General features: G+C 38.9%; 1 protein-coding gene across 2 annotated transcripts in view; it reads left to right on the top strand.

Annotated features, from left to right (window-relative positions):
- Positions 1 to 17,209, top strand: part of LOC124277559 (serine/threonine-protein kinase Nek1-like) — a 34,798-nt gene that overhangs the window by 4,716 nt on the left and 12,873 nt on the right. For both annotated transcript variants that reach the window (XM_046713276.1, XM_046713275.1), the window contains exons 3-19: positions 1,597 to 1,657; positions 2,073 to 2,114; positions 3,807 to 3,862; positions 4,589 to 4,672; positions 5,878 to 5,945; positions 6,488 to 6,574; positions 7,949 to 8,003; positions 8,957 to 9,000; positions 9,131 to 9,211; positions 9,563 to 9,638; positions 9,986 to 10,070; positions 10,663 to 10,771; positions 11,550 to 11,604; positions 13,470 to 13,538; positions 14,063 to 14,113; positions 15,913 to 15,999; positions 16,537 to 16,569. In XM_046713276.1, the coding sequence (XP_046569232.1) occupies positions 1,597 to 1,657; positions 2,073 to 2,114; positions 3,807 to 3,862; positions 4,589 to 4,672; positions 5,878 to 5,945; positions 6,488 to 6,574; positions 7,949 to 8,003; positions 8,957 to 9,000; positions 9,131 to 9,211; positions 9,563 to 9,638; positions 9,986 to 10,070; positions 10,663 to 10,771; positions 11,550 to 11,604; positions 13,470 to 13,538; positions 14,063 to 14,113; positions 15,913 to 15,999; positions 16,537 to 16,569 (1,143 nt within the window). The remainder of the gene's footprint in view (positions 1 to 1,596; positions 1,658 to 2,072; positions 2,115 to 3,806; positions 3,863 to 4,588; positions 4,673 to 5,877; positions 5,946 to 6,487; positions 6,575 to 7,948; positions 8,004 to 8,956; positions 9,001 to 9,130; positions 9,212 to 9,562; positions 9,639 to 9,985; positions 10,071 to 10,662; positions 10,772 to 11,549; positions 11,605 to 13,469; positions 13,539 to 14,062; positions 14,114 to 15,912; positions 16,000 to 16,536; positions 16,570 to 17,209) is intronic.

The raw sequence follows: 17,209 nt of genomic DNA, 5'->3' as shown, positions 1-17,209 counted from the left end.
CATTATAGTATACATATCAGTTATGTAAGGGATCATTTGTGTATGTGTTTGTTTTGAAATAAACATACGAATTACTGTACATTGGAAAAAATCCTATCACTTGTGTTATCTTATCGATTGATTGTAGAAATGTGCAACGTTTTAATAAATGTTTTGCATGTCAACAGTATATTTCAATGAAAAAATATGGATGTAATTCGGTCAGTTTAATCTAGTTGTGAACATTGGACAAAGATTTAACGAAGTCACTGGTGTAGCTTCTTTAGAATATATATATTTTTCTTCTCATAAAGTTTGTAGACCGCCCATCTAAGCACTCCCTTGTCAAAGTTGTCAAGGATGGTTTTATGTCCCGGTTTTGTATTTGAGACTGTCCCTGTCTTGTCTGATTTGTTTACAATATTGTAAACTTGTTGGTAAGACATGCCAACAGCTCTACACGTTCTGTAATTAACCCTTTCTAAACTAATGAAAGGTTTACCTCTGTCTTTTTTAAGCAGAAAAAAAACTATAAACCTTTGCAACAATCGACTGCAAATCGTTGGCCATAGTGGACGCTGTGATAAAGATGTGCATGCATGACGGGAAACTTATTTATCAAGACTTAACATTTATATTAATATTTCTTCAATAAAGAAAACGATAATTAAGTAAAGTAACACAAACATTCAACATTTATTTGTTTAGGAAAAACGTTAATTCATATTTTTACACCACCTGTATTATTAGCATAAATGTAAAGGCTATTTCAGATTTTCTGTTTTTGAAAAAACCTTAAGTTGCTGCTTTGGTACCAAATTCTCTCCTGTAAACTGCCCTTTAAATGCATGGGGATGTTAAATCGATTGAAATAAATTTAGGTAGACAATAGGCGAGTTGATATATTGACATAGTATATTTATCACCTTTATAAAGATATTAAGGACTAAAAAGCATTTTTCTAGTATTTCCGACAGTACTTTAGGATTAGGATTAAGCTGAGCCGCGGAATTTGATGCAGCAGTTACCACGAAGTGACGCCGACAAGGTCCCAACTGCTGAACAGTACGTTGATGAAGATACTGTCGTGGAAACTGGCCATGAGCTAACTGATAAAGAAATCATCAACAGAGTGCAGCCACCGACAGACGACCAGTCAGATGATGATGAACAACAAGCAGTTGTTACGCTAACAGTCTGTTGACCTTCTACGAATGTACTGGAGACGAACGTTCAGTGAATTTATTGATGGACTTGGTGAAGTGATTTGAAGAAATAAAACCAAGGAAGCAGACACCTATCACAGACTTTTTAAGGAAATAATGTGCTACATGTGATATGTGATATCGAGTCAAGTTTATTGGTGTGATATTGAATATGGTATTGTTATGATTATACGTGTTTGACTATTGACTTACTGATATACATACATGAATAAATTTTCAATATACATTGTCAATGCGTTTTGCTTGTTTGATCCAGTTAACCGGACGCCTCGCTATCCGGACGATATCCGAGTGTAACCAAAATGTCCGGATAAACGGGGTTCGACTGTATATGGTAATGACATGTGTTTATTTTTTAAATGTTTTAAGTGAGGGTTTTGACATGTTGTAGGTTGCAGTACTGGCTCAGCTGAAGCATCCAAACATTGTGGCCTACAGGGAGTCTTTTGAGGGTAAGCTGGAAATCTGGGATTGTGAAGTGCTTGTGTGAGTGAGTCAGTTGGGTTTTATGTCGCTTTTAGCAATATTCCTGCAATGTTACGATTTGGGACACCAGAAATGAGCTTCACACATCAAACCCGGGTCTTCGGCGCGACAAGCATGCACTTTAACCTCTGGGCTCTGTATGTCTTGATGCCATACTAATTTTTACTAAAGTCAAAATATTCTTTGTATTATGACTTGGGATTGTTCCCGCCACCTTGTATTTTTGTTGTATAAGGATGAAATGCTATCTTACTCTCTGAGTGGACTGTACAACTTGAATATAGTAACATGAACATAATGCCAGAGAAGGAATGGTTTAAGGTTTTATGACACACTCTATTTAATAGGTGACTGACGATCTTGTCATGTTTGTTGTTCCAGAGACGGGCTGCTTGTTTATCGTGATGGACTTCTGTGCAGGAGGTGTGTTCATTATCGTTTCTTCAAATATGTTTTTTTCTTTGAATAGCATTTAGAAGACACTGTTATTGCAATGGATTCAATGTTACGGTGTAGATGCTTTCTTGATAACAGTGTTAATCTAAACTGAAACGTGGCGTCCAATGCATTAATGAAGTTGTCTATCCATACAAAATCATTCCTGTTCCTCAAATATTGTTTGTTTGTGGTTCAACGCCGTGTTTTGTAAGGCTGTAACGATTCACTTGCATATTTGGTGAATCGAACCGTAGCCCTTCATGAATTCAATTCGTTATTTGTGGTCACCAGAACCGAATATTTACAATTTTTTTAAGGGAGCATGTTTTACTTGAACCCTTATGTCCTTTCCAAAGTGAGATATACAAGAATGGAACATGTACTAGCATTGCAGCAGTACAAGTCATGTTAGTTGGCCAAGGCTGCACATGTTACTGTCATCTATAACTATTACATACCAAATTTGAGTGTCATGAGATCACTGGTTATTGCTGTGACAAATCAAACCTGTCAACATGTCCGTTCCATACTGCACGTCAATCACTTAACTACAATATTGTATTCGTGAATAATTATTCGTATTCGTTATCCAATATTCATGATACGCATCATATTCGCCACATAGTGTATTCATTGCAGCCCTAGTGTTTAGCAATATTGTAGCTATATGACAGCAGTCTGTAAAGAATCAAGCCTGGACATGACATACCAATGACTGACATCATAAGCATGAATCTATGTAACTGGGATGCAATGATGTACATTGCACTGACTTTGCATCACTCAACAAATATTCCATCTATACTACCCATCAAAAGTTTAGACTCACTAGTGTAGTGTAGCCACTTACTTCAGTCAACTGTTCTAAACTAAATTTTGAAAAATATTCCATACTGTTTAAAGGTACTGTTTACACATGAACTGATATATTGTTAAACAAATTCGTAACCTTGAAAAGGTTATTGTCATGAGTTCAATAAATGATGAAAATTGGCGAATTCTTAACAAATCTTTACACCAAAACGCAGCTGTTCACATGCACGATATTTGCACATGCTTTTCAGCAATTTGATGCATGATCATCGTGCAATTCATCTGCATAACGTTTGCAGTTGGTTCCCCCAAGTTAGGGGAGAAATTCATATTCGAACCACATATATATACATAACATGTAGTGAGTGCTTTAAGTGAGTCTAAACTTTTGATGGGTAGTATATGTGGTGGTGGTCTGTAAATAATCATGTCTGGACCAGACAATCCGGTGATCAACAGCATGAGCATTGATCTATGCAACTGGGATACAATGACATGTGTCAACCAAGTCAGCAAACCTGACCACCCGATCCCGTTAGTCGCCTCTTACGACAAGCATGGGTTACTGAAGATCAATATTCTAACCCGGATCTTCACGGGTCTCATGGTTCTAGATTTAACATTATGTTGTAATGACTTTGAGGAACTGTGTGTATGAAGAATGAGGACAATGACACAGAATCTGTCGAAACGTCGCCTATACAGAATAAAGAAGTTGTCTATCCATAAAAATTGTCCTCATTCTTCATCTCCTCAACTTTCATAATACCAATCAAAGAAAACTGTGTGTATAATGCATGGAGAAGTAGTAGTGACATGTTGTGGAGGATCAAACATCAAGCTCTCATCTTCTGTCTGTTTCAGGAGACCTTTATGGACGGATCAATAATCAGAGAGGACTGTTATTTTCAGAAGACCAGGTACTGTGATTTTTGTCCAAAATGGTAACATTACCAGGAAGTCTGGGAATTAACCATGTGTTAATCGGAGTCCATCTACTCTTGTGGACTGTCTGTAATAATGTTTGAAGTTTCTTGGTATGATGGTAAGCTGGTAGCATGTTACATTTTCACTTGAATTCCAAGAATTGTACTGATTTAATTTGAAGAAAATACCACTCCGAACTTTGAGTGTATGTCTAAGAGTTGGAAAATCAGTTGTCATCTGTTTATGGAACATGTGATCTGTGATTTTGATTAGTTTGATTCCAATAGTCTTACATCATTTCAGGATTGTCACTGATAGGGGCGGTGGGGTAGCCTAATGGTTAAAGCGTTGGCTCGTCACGCCGATGACCAGGGTTCGAATCCCCACATGGGCACAATGTGTGAAGCCCATTTCTGGTGTCCTCCGCCGTGATGTTGCTGGAATATTGCTAAAAGCGGCGTAAAAACCAAACAGTCAGTCAGTCAATGAATTATCTGCATCCAAGAGGAGTTTTCGGTAGCTGTATATGCTTCATATAGCATGGCATTTGGTTTGCCTTTGTCATTGGTATCTCTGCTTTGTAATTAATTTGCTATTGTTACTTGTTTATCAAAGACAGTCGGGTTAATTGTTATTTTGGGGATGGGATGGACTGTTTGTACTTCAGATTGTGTTCATTTTCGTGGATTCATCACATTATGTAATTGTGTTGTTACCAGGTAATGAACTGGTTTGTGCAAACATGCCTGGCTATCAAACACATCCATGACAGGAAGATCCTGCACAGAGACATCAAGTCACAGGTAGGTAGGAGTGGAGGGGGATGGTCTGGGGTAATTTGGAAGGTGAGGTGGAATGAAGGTGAGGGGAGATGGGTATGGGGGATGAATGGGGAAATATGAAGGGAAGGTGTGATGGGAATGGGTGATATAGGCAAGGGTGATGGTGAGATGGTATGAGGGTGATGTAGGGAAGGTGTGAGGTTGATGTAGGGAAGTTCAGCGGTGATGTCGGGAAGATGTGATGGTGGTGTAGAGAAGGTGTGATGGTGGTGAGGGAAGTTGTGATGTAGGGAAGATGTGAGGGTGATGTAGAGAAGGGGTGATGTAAAGAAGGTGTGAGGGTGATGGGAAGATGTGAGGATGATGGGAAGTTGTAAGGGTGATGTAGGAAGATGTGGGTGATGTAGAGAAGGGGTGATGTAAAGAAGGTGTGAGGGTGATGGGAAGATGTGAGGGATGATGGGAAGGTGTGAGGATGATGGAAAGTGTGGGTGAAAGGTGTGAGGATGATGGGAAGGTGTGAGGGTGATGGGAAGGTGTGAGGGATGATGGGAAGGTGTGAGGATGATGGCAAGGTGTGAGGGTGATGGAAGATGTTAGGGTGATGGAATATGTGAGGATGATGGGAAGGTGTGAGGATGATGGGAAGGTGTGAGGGTGATGGAAGATGTTAGGGTGATGGAAGATGTGAAGGGGTTGGGAAGGTGTGAGGATGATGGGAAGGTGTGAGGGTGATGGGAAGGTGTGAGGGTGATGGGAAGGTGTGAGGATGATGGGAAGGTGTGAGGGTGATGGGAAGGTGTGAGGATGATGGGAAGGTGTGAGGGTGATGGGAAGATGTGAGGGTGATGGGAAGGTGTGAGGGTGATGGGAAGGTGTGAGGGGATGATGGGAAGGTGTGAGGGAAAGATGTAGGGTGATGTAGGGAAGGGTGAAGGATTAATTGATTTATATATGAAGGAAAGATGAAATTTTCACAAAAACTGAATAGGACTGAGAAAGTAATTCTATGCAGGAATTCCTGATAATAAGAGAGGGAGGTCAAGGAGGGCTTGATTGTGGGGATGGGAAGAGTTTTAAAGATGTTGAAGAGAGGGTGAAACTTCAGCATGTAAAGGTGGTATGGTGAAGCAGATGTTATATGATGTGTTTGTTTGCACAACAATAGTGATGACTTATCCTTTACTTATTTTAAGAAAGACTTTAATCTCATGTATACTTTTCAGAACATATTTCTGACAAGTGATGGAAGGATACAAATTGGAGACTTTGGAATTGCTAAAGTCTTGAACAGGTAACCATATTGTTTTCATTTCTTTTTATTATTAATTTCAGATTAATGCACATAATATATTTTATCCGTTTACACGTTCGTTATATCCCAGCTATTTATGGATTAGGTAATCAATGAATAGTTGTTTGGATGGAAACTGAAAGGGCCACTAAAATTCTTCACATGAACTTTAATTTTTCAATAAACCGTAAGTGTTTCTCAGATAAGGATATTATTCTAAAATAACAATGATAAAAACTATATCAACTTCTTTGAGTGGCATATTTAGAAGTTGGTGAATCAGATTAGGATAAACTTTATGGATAAACAACTTCTTTATTCGGGGGGATGCGACGTTTTGATACAGATTCTTGTTTGACAATGATACAAGAATCTATAACGAAACGTCGAATAAAGAAGTTGTTCATCCGTAAAGTTTGTTCTAAAACTATGTCAGTATATGTGATGTTTCATGTTTCCGATATCAATATTTCATATCAAGGCATCTGTGAACTTTTTCATATTCAGTGGAGTGTTTCTACAAAGGACTGATTGTGTTTCAGTACTGTAGAACTGGCTCGGACTTGTATAGGTACACCATACTACCTGTCTCCAGAGATAGTTGAGAACAAGCCCTACAACAACAAGAGGTAAGTTGGAGTGTGAATGAACGTCTTTTATAGTCAGGAATGCAAATTGAAAATGTGTCTACTCTTCAAAGGTTGGACATATGTTTTGCCCACATGCATCCTCTATTAACCAGTCTTCCATTTCTCCATGCTGGTATAATTTATACTCTGGACCCTTTTGCCATCCCAGCTTTGTTTTCCCGTGTTCTCCAGTTGTAATTACACAACACTACCAAATAGACTCACAAACCTTTACAGATAAAACCAGATTGTCTGGAATGAAAAGGACTTCTTTCCACCATCTTCGTATTCAGGAAAATATCCATTCCAGCTAAAACGCTTAAAGTACATGAAGGGCAAGCTCAGATGAGGTCTCTTGAAAACCGATCCATGCCAGTGAGATAGTGATGTCTCTGCTGAAACCATGCTGTGACCGAATGGGTCCTGGGGTTTGATTATAATAGAATGGAGATTCAATACACTGGATAATCAAGTATGGCCTATCTAACATAATAGTTAAGAAATATTGGGGTGAATCTGAGTATTGAATAGCAAATTTGGAACTTCTGTCATGATCAATTTCACAAGAATGGCTGTAATTGGTGATACGGTTTCTATTACTTACGATCAAGAGAAAATATCTCTGTAAACAAGTTTGTGACCAGATGAGTTTGTTCACCTTGTGTTTTGATGTGTTCTTGGCTAAATTTTTAGGTCAGCCTTTGGACAAATACATGTATATGTCTTCTTGTTACATGCAGTGATGTTCAAAAATGTTGAAATGGACATATGGTTCCTATTGGTATGGGGATGAGTAGCCTAATGGTTACAGTGTCCGCTTATCATGATGAAGATCTAGGTTTGATTCCTTACATGGGTACAATGTGTGAAGCCCGTTTCTGGTGTTCCTGTCGTTGATATTGCTATTATATTGCTAAAATCATACTTACTCTCTCACCCTTCCTTATGACAACATCTGAATGTTTCATACCTATTTCTAAAGGTTTTACTGATTTTTAATTTTCTCATGGGACAAATATGGTCTTATCATACTTGTCCTGTTCATTCAGCATTGGTATGCATTAGCAAGTGCATATCAATATAACTCATGAAGGTCCGGGTTAGAATTGATCTTCAGCAACCCATGCTTGTCGTAAGAGGTGACTAACAGGATCAGGTGGTCAGGCTTGCTCACTTGGTTTCACATGTGTCATTTGTCAATTGTGTAGATCGATGCTTATGATGTTGATCACTGGATTGTCTGGTCCAGACTCGATTGTTTACAGACCGCCGCCAGATAGCTGGAATATTGCTGAGTGAGGCGTTAAACAACAAACAAACAAAAGCATATCAATATACCTGAATGTGCTTTATGCAACATGTGCTTGTTTTCAGTGATATCTGGTCTTTAGGCTGTGTTCTCTATGAACTGACTACACTGAAACACGCAGTAAGTATACATTGGTCTTATTAACTGTACATGGTTGTGATATGTTCACCACCTGCTTAACCTGATTTCTCAGGTCTCACTGATGGACAGCATTCTTCAGCTTGTTAGGAGACATACCAAGAGCTTAAGAAGCTTGTTTCAAGTATCTATTATAAATGGATAAAACAGCTTTCCTTCCTCTGCTTCTCTTTGAAAATAGACTGTTTCACCTCACTTGAGGAGTAGCGCATCTTGTCAATCAACAAGGACGTATATACTATGTGGCATGTGTAGTACCGGTACATGTTTGTGCTGTTCCTTCTACTGTTGTGTCCCCTCTGTTAAAGAAGTCAATTTGTACACATAACAACATGATAGTTTTTAACAACTTTTTTTAAGTGATGGGTATAAAAAATAACAATCCATAGAAATTGTTGGCACAGGATATTCATTACTTTGTACTGTATTAACATGTTATAGACTATTTCTGACTTTTAGTTATTTTGCAATTTATTGTTCTCATTTCGAGACTTACATACTGAGCGTTCAAATCAACAGGAATTTACAGAATAACTAAAATGTAAAATAACTAACTGAATTGTAAATATATTTCAAATTGTTCCTTGTATTTGGCAATTAAACTCTTGCCTCTTGCATCATGATATTTTTGGCAAAGGAACACTTGAAACTGAGAAATCAGATTGTTCTGGCTTTTTGAAGACTTCTTTTGAATTGTGTTCAGTTAATTGTTTTACTCCTTAATCATATTATAATGATAAATTTAAATAACATGGTCCTAAAATTGAGACCAGCTTCATTTGACTCCACAGATATACAAAATTTGAATTTTGAAGAAGTAAAGAATGTGAAATTCTGTTTTTGATTGAGTTGTCTTAATCTTCTTATGATGTTATAATAATTAAAATGTTGTCAGGAACATGAAATTGATACCTTTATTATAATTACTTTTTCAGTTCGAAGCTGGCAATATGAAAAACCTAGTACTGAAGATCATCAGGTGAGTTGTATTTGGAATATCTTATCATGGTCATATTTGACTCTTGGCATTTAACATGCTTATGTGTAGTGTTTAATGTTCGTGGCACTTCAGTTTGTAGTTGCTGAAGATTTAATTCTTTCTCCGACAGAGGTTCGTACCCTCCGATTCCACCCAAGTACAGCTATGAACTGAGAGGCCTGATTGCCCAGCTGTTCAAGAGAGCTCCAAGGTAAGGCAGCAAGCATTTCACTGTTTCTTCCAGCTAAGTTATTTTCAAAGTGTTTGTCATTTTTTTTAAAGTTTTCAAATGACAGCTGACATGCAGCTATTCTTTCTCTTTGTGACAATCAGAGGCTATTCTTTGGCTAATCCGTTGTATGATCGGTTCCAACAAGTTATGTAAGTTATGTATGTAAGAAGTTTGGTGTGTATTTTTGTCAATTCATTTAATTTGATTTTATTATCTGATATTATTTTGGTCATATCTCATGAAATGTCTTTTCATGTTTTCTTTAGGGATGGTTTATATGCGAGCTTAAAGTGTTTCAATGAGATATATTTTGCAAATGCTTATTTGCAGAGACCGTCCATCAATAAACTCCATTCTCAAGAAGAATTTCATCATAACAAGAGTTAGAAATTTGTTAACAGAAGAGGTGAGAAAAGTAGTGAGCTGATGGTGGACCACAGTACCATTAATGATTCTACTGGATGATTCTTATGTATACAAAACAAATTGGAACTAGTTTTGTCAAAATCTGAGGCATGATAACTGCAAGGAATTACACTGAACTAAAAATGTCCAGCAATCATAGCATCTTGTGGGACATGATTTGTTGTGTTGATTGATGATACATATTTCATTCAATATCCCCCAAGTATGCATAATCCACTTTTGTTCAGTGAGTGTAAAGAAAAGTTTATTGTGAGGCGTATTAACTCCATATTAATAAAGATAAAGGACCATTTACCAGCTAGTTTCATGTTTGTTATCTCCCCACAGAAAATGGCAGAGGAGTTCAGCCACACCCTTTTACACGGACAGAAAATAGCTCGTGCCTTACCCCCACCACCGAGGCCTGCTTCAGGTAGGTACAATATTCTGTGACTCTCAGGCTTTCAGCTTGTACGTTCTGGCAATAGATACTTGATACTTTTATAAATAATAAGTTCTAAGAATCACTTATCATCAAAAAAATTCATTTTTATTGATATCTATGTTACTGTTTGAGGGATTTACCTGATCTTCAAAACTAGGGGTCCAGGTGGCCCCATTTTCGTAATTTTAAAGGTCCTCACAGGGAAAATGTGTTATGAGTGAGTGAGTGAGTTAATATTTAACGTCACATCGGCAATATCTCAGCCATATCGTGACGATGTTATGTAATGAAATGGATTAGTGTAGTGCACTGCAAGATATGCACTTTAAATAGAGGAACTTTGTACTTCTTGTGAAGAATTTGGTACAATGAATGCAATTGTCTGTCCCTCGTGATGTAATATTTATTGTTTCCTGTGTCCATTCTATATTGTTGTATGTACTAGACACTCATTTCTGCTTCACATGAAACCTTGTTGTTACTTTAAAATGAAGAAAAATATTGTTTCATCCTCCAGATGAGATTGATTTTTGATGCTGTTGTAACACATGTACATGCAGTTGGAACACTGTTGTTTCAGCTGGACCTAAAAGGGCTGCTCCATCACCTAGACCTGGCTCTGCAGCAGGGCGGTACAACCCAGCTGCTGTGTATGGAGTTCCTCTAGCACGGAAGTCCAAGGAAGTCCGGTACATATCTCTATAACATTGTTCGTGCTTTAGGAGGATGAATACTAATGTTCCTTGGTTGGAATTATTCCTGAGTTTTCATGTACAGCACTGTATTACCAGTATAGTATTCTGGTAAACACTTCTCTATTGCAATATTTTTCTCTTATTGCCATATTATTTATATTATTTTTTCCTGTGTATTAGTTATTAAAAAGTTTTTGTTTTTATGTGTATTTTAAACCATAGAAACCCATTCGCAAAAGGTGTTTCTGTTGGAAATTGATTGATGGAACAATGCACAAGTAATTTCCCCTCCAGTGTTATCTCCCCTGTATCCATGACTACAAAATGGCAGCAACTGACCATGCTGAGAAGTGTTTACTTTAGTATGTACCAATGTCAAGAACTGCTAACACCTTTGCTCCCAATATATTGCAATGCACATACCGTAGCAATACAGATAGATACCTGTATTGCACTATAGTGCAGTACATTTGTTGGCCTGTTCACAGTTCTAAAGGTGTGTACCCCAACTTCTTCAAAATCCTAAATCTGCTTTGAGTCATTGGCTGTCAATAGCTTGTTTTTAACATTTGAATTGAATTGTATCAGTTTGATGGTCCAAATCGTGTTAGAAGTAGACAGTATGGATGAGTAATTTGAAGTTTTCAGAACTTTGATGATGTTTCAGTCATCTGATAACCAGTGAATGTAAGCTTTCAATCTTCTTCAACATAAAAGGTTTTACTTAAACCTAAATATGAGTGTGACCTCTGACATGTTTTATGTTTTCCAGACCTGACCTGAAGAAGAAGAATGCCAGTGGAGGAAAGATCATCCCAGGACAGCAGGTGAGCTTTCAGTCACACACTCAGAATACAACAAAGCTACTGTTATGTAATGGAACCTCTTGGTAAGTCTGTGACTAGATTCAACTGACTGTAGCTATTTGATCAACTAACTAAGGGGGTTGCAATATTGATAACTGTCCCCTGTAGACCACAATGAGAATGCTGTGTCAGTGTTGTTCGAGTCACTGCTGTTGTTTGTCACCGTTGCAGGGTTTTACGCGATGCATAAATGTGTGTCCAGTACTCACAAATGTAGAGGAAATGACGCAGAAAAAAAAATCCAGAGGGATGCACAATATTCTTCTGTGTACCCTCAGCACCAGAGAAGATCCGGGTTAGAATGAATCTTCAGTAACCCATGCTTGTTGTAAGAGGCGACTAACGGGATCGGGTGGTCAGGCTCGCTGGCTTGGTTGACACATGTCATCGGTTCCCAATTGTGCAGATTGATGGTCATGCTGTTGATCACTGGATTGTCTGGTCCAGAGTCGATTATTTACAGACTGCCGCTATATAGGTGGAATATTGCTGAGTGCGACGTAAAACTAAACTCACTCACTGTAGCCAAAACACATCTATGACTTTGCTAAGTGTTTGGTTGTTTCTTTCAGAGCAGGAATGCACATCATTTCATCCATCAGTCCATATGATCAATGATTCATTCCAGGCTATAAAGAAATTATTAAAACATACAGTTCTCCACAGGACCCTCATATTGCAAAGACTTAACTCTGATAGTTAGGGGTGCCTGGCACCCCAATGTTATGTGAGCCGAGGTAAAACCCTGCTGCTGTTGCGTCACTGTTGTGTATCGGTTGTGCATCACTGTTGTATATCGGTTGTGCATCACTGTTGTGTATTGGTTGTGCACCACTGTTGTGTATCGGTTGTGCGTCACTGTTGTGTATCGGTTGTGCATCACTGTTGTGTATCGGTTGTGCATCACTGTTGTGTATCGGTTGTGCATCACTGTTGTGTATCGGTTGTGCATCACTGTTGTGTATCGGTTGTGCATCACTGTTGTGTATCGGTTGTGCGTCACTGCTGTGTATCGGTTGTGCATCACTGTTGTGTATCGGTTGTGTGTCACTGTTGTGTATCTGTTGTGCATCACTGTTGTTATATCTGTTGTCGTCACTGTTATGTGTATCGGTTGTGCATCACTGTTGTGTATTGGTTGTGCCACTCACTGTTATTATATCGGTTGTGCATCACAGTTATTATCGGTTGTGCATCACTGTTGTGTATTATCGGTTGTCGTCACTGTTATATCGGTTGTGCGCCACTGTTGTGTATCGGTTGTCGCGTCCACTGTTGTGTATCGGTTGTGCATCACTGTTGTGTATCGGTTGTTCGTCACTCACTGTTGTGTATCAGTTGTGTCACTGTTGCATCGGGTTGTGCATCACTGCTGTGTATCGGTTATGCATCACTGCTGTGTATCAGTTATGCATCACTGTTGTGTATCGGTTGTGCATCACTGTTGTGTATCGGTTGTGCATCACTGTTGTGTATCGGTTGTGCATCACTGTTGTGTATCGGTTGTGCATCACTGTTGTGTATCGGTTGTGCATCACTGCTGTGTATCGGTTGTGCATCACTGTTGTGTATCGGTTGTGCATCACTGTTGTGTATCGGTTGTGCGTCACTGTTGTGTATCGGTTGTTCATCACTGTTGTGTATCGGTTGTGCATCACTGTTGTGTATCGCTGTTGTGCATCACTGTTGTGTATCGGTTGTGCGTCACTGCTGTGTATCGGTTGTGCGTCACTGCTGTCAGTGTTCTTATATGTTCCTATTGTTGTGTGAATTTTGTTTCACTGTTTCACTGCTGTTACGCATCACTGTTGTTTGTCTTGTTGTAGGACTGGGAGAAGAGGAGACAGGACTTGCTTCAGAAGGAGAATAAGAGACGAGAAGACATGAAGAAAAGGGTATGCTTTCTTGCCCTGTTGTCATGCTGACAGCTTGATTTCAAATCCACATTCTTCAAAATATTAGCTGCTTTTCACTCATATATATTTTGTTGCAACTTGTGTGGATTCAGCCCTTGAAGACACAGGATAGAATTGATCTTTAGTAAACTATTCTTGTGTAAGAGACGACTAACAGGATCGAGTGGTCAGGCTCACTTTTTTGACATGTCATCGTATCCCAATTGCACAGATCGATGCTCATGCTGTTGATCACTGGTTTGTCTGGTCCAGACTCAATTATTTACAGATCACCACCATACAGCTGGAATATTGCAGAGTGAGGCGTAAAACTAAACTCCATTTGTCTGACTTCCAGTTACCTTGAAGTGTGATTTCGATCAATATAACCAGTGCACAAGTGACCATTCATTCTCAGGAGGTTTCCAGGATGGAATAGGTCAATTGTACTGTTTGCTTTCCAACAGAATAGTGAAACTCACCAAACTCAATCACCCACTGATAGACTAGTTCCTCTGTTTCAGGAGCAGGAGATGTATGCCAGACAACACAAGGACCTTGTAGAGAGACAGAAGGTAAGCCTGCCAGCAGGTCTCACACCATTATTGACCATATGCTTTGTGTGAAACTGTAGCAGTGTCTGATATTCAGAGTGGCCTCCCTTAGGTGTACCAGAACCTAATGTTAATTAAGGGCCTATTCGATTATGCTAAACCAGTTTTGGTGTCAGGAAACCCATGCACTCGATTATGTCGAAACCTAAAACTGGGTTCTGAAACTTCAAAACCATCTCCGAGGCAGGTTTCAAGAGTTTTGGTTTCAGCGTTCTCACAACAAACATGGCGGAAACGAAAGCCAAGTTTAGCTGATCTTGGTGGCAAAATAGAGCAGCAGTTTTGGAACCAAAATAATGATAAAAATCAACTGAGAACTAGGAAAATATTATTTAAAACCCCAGTCTATTGAACATGACTATTTAATGTAACTTGTATATATAATTACTTGTAACAGTATAATTACATATGCTAAATATTTACCTCCAAAAGTATCTCATCTCTTTATTATTTGTTAATTCACTGATAAAATGAAAAACATATGCTGTATCTGAGACATTTTTGGGTATCCATTTTGAAACCGGATGGTGAAACTATCCACTCGTTTATAAAACTAGAAACTAGTTTCACTTTGAAACCATGTATCCTAAACTAGACACGCGTTGATAACAGGTGAAACCAGTTTCAAAACCAAAACCAGTTTCGCAATAATCAAACTGGCCCTAAGTGAAATGCCGGGTTTGCCTCGGGTTATGTTTCTAGTTACCGTATATCAGCAAACGCGTTCTTTACAAATAGGTTTCACTAAAGTGTTACATGGGTCAGACTTCCATTACTTCAGGCTTTCCTCCCATCAAGTTCTCACACGCTTTGTTTCAACTGAAATGTTGTTTACAAACAGTGTAATTAAGGATGGAGAGGAATGGAATTGTATCTTTATGAAGTTTGACAAATATTCCATGATGGATTGATTTAGGTCAGAAATCTTTTCAAAGTGTCTGGTAAAGTTAGATTGGCAGACTTGGCTAGTATCTTTATAAATAACAACTTCTTGATGACATTGTAAGAATCTATACTGAAATGTTCCAAATGCTATACACCAGGGACTATGTATTCAGCAGCGTCCATGATGTCCCTATTCTTGTTAACGTGGTATCTCATGAACTGCTGTACCCAATGTCTTCAAATTTGATGACAGCCTACATTGGTGTATTACGCAGACACCAGTTGATTTTGGTGACCTTGACCTTATTTTCAAGGTCACCATGACACTTTGACCACTTTTCAGACTGTTGTTAATGTGATAACTCATAAAACATAGCACCCAATATCTTCAGTCATGTTGACAGCCTACACTGGGTGATTATGCAGACACCAGTCATTTCAGGCATCTTGTGTATGACCTAAAAATAAAAAGTAGTAAACATGTTATAAATATCTCATTCTTCTTTAGCGGCGGGGGACATTGCCATATTAGTGGCAAACACTTATTTGAATGTTTTGTTGTTTTGTCAAAATTCAACTATCCTGAGTCTACCTAGTTGCTCTGTAGGTGTGTGATTGTAGTGAGTGAGTGAGTGAATTTAGTTTTACGCCGCTTTTAGCAATATTCCAGCAATATCACGGCGAGGGGGCTTCAGAAATGGGCTTCACACATTGTACCCATGTTGGGAATCGAACTCTGGTCTTCAGTGTGGCGAGCGAATGCTTTAACCTCTAGGCTACCCCACTGCCCCTTTGTGCGATTATTGTTGTTATATCACAGTATTGTTGTATGTAGGATGTTGTGGTGTAGAGACTGACAGATGGCGATGTTTCAGATGGCTCGTATGAACAAGGCACGAGAGGAGGGATGGAAGGGCCTCATTGACTCAGCAGGGTCTGAGGACAACAATCCCCCACAAGCTGTAAGTCACTTTGTACATACATTTTAGGGGTGGGTGGGGTGTCATTCGCATTGTACATGCTTCTCCATATAAAGCATCATCACCCCCTAGCCATACGTCATATGCGGTCCTTAGAACTCAGCACTTAAGGTAACACTCAGGTATTACTTGAGAGATTCTGAGTTAATGTATCCTAATTGTGTTGAATGCACAACTCTCATTGAGTTGCATGTGTCAGGACAGTCGCTTGGCATGGTATCCTGATTGTGTTGGGAGATGCGCCACTTCCACTAAGAGTTGGATGTGTCAGGTTTGTGCAGTGATATCATGGTAACCTGATAGTGTTGCTTATTCTTTCTGTTTTGATTCTTTCCTGACTGGTCTGATCGACAGTTACACTGTTTATTGTTTAACAAAACAACTTTCACTCCAGGAACATGTTCCAAAACCTGTGGTATAACTGTGGCGATGCTAAGTGTGGTGTAATATCTGGTGTTTCCCTGGATCCATGATGCTAGCATACTGTAGAAGCTAACAGTTCCTTCCTATGTTTTTCAGGCTCCTAAACCTGCTCCCAGACCTCTGCCAAGGGTAAGGCCTGTTGGTTTACTTAAACAATTTTTTCAAGTTACTGATAGTGTAAGTTTGTAGTTAATCTAAGTTAATCTAAGATAAACTTGTGTTACTTTGATCAACCAAGTTACTGGTATATTAGCTCAGATTGACTGGTGGAGACCCAACCCTAGCAGACTGATATAGACCTCTGTAGCCTGTTGACTTGTGTTGACTGCCACAGACTGAATGTAGACTGATTAGACTAGAATAGACTGCCACAGACTTAATGTAGACTGATTAGACTAGAGTAGACTGCCACAGACTTAATGTAGACTGATTAGACTAGAGTAGACTGCCACAGACTTAATGTAGACTGATTAGACTAGAGTAGACTGCCACAGACTTAATGTAGACTGATTAGACTAGAGTAGACTGCCACAGACTTAATGTAGACTGATTAGACTAGAGTAGACTGCCACAGACTTAATGTAGACTGATTAGACTAGAGTAGACTGCCACAGACTTAATGTAGACTGATTAGACTAGAGTAGACTGCCACAGACTTAATGTAGACTGATTAGATTAGAGTAGACTGCCACAGACTTAATGTAGACTGATTAGACTAGAGTAGACTGCCACAGACTAAATGTAGACTGATTAGATTAGAGTAGACTGC

The sequence above is a fragment of the Haliotis rubra genome, unplaced genomic scaffold (genome assembly GCF_003918875.1).
Source record: "Haliotis rubra isolate DU_JTF1 unplaced genomic scaffold, ASM391887v1 Scf223, whole genome shotgun sequence".
Lineage (NCBI taxonomy): Eukaryota > Metazoa > Mollusca > Gastropoda > Lepetellida > Haliotidae > Haliotis > Haliotis rubra.
This window is presented reverse-complemented; position numbering and strand designations above follow the sequence as displayed.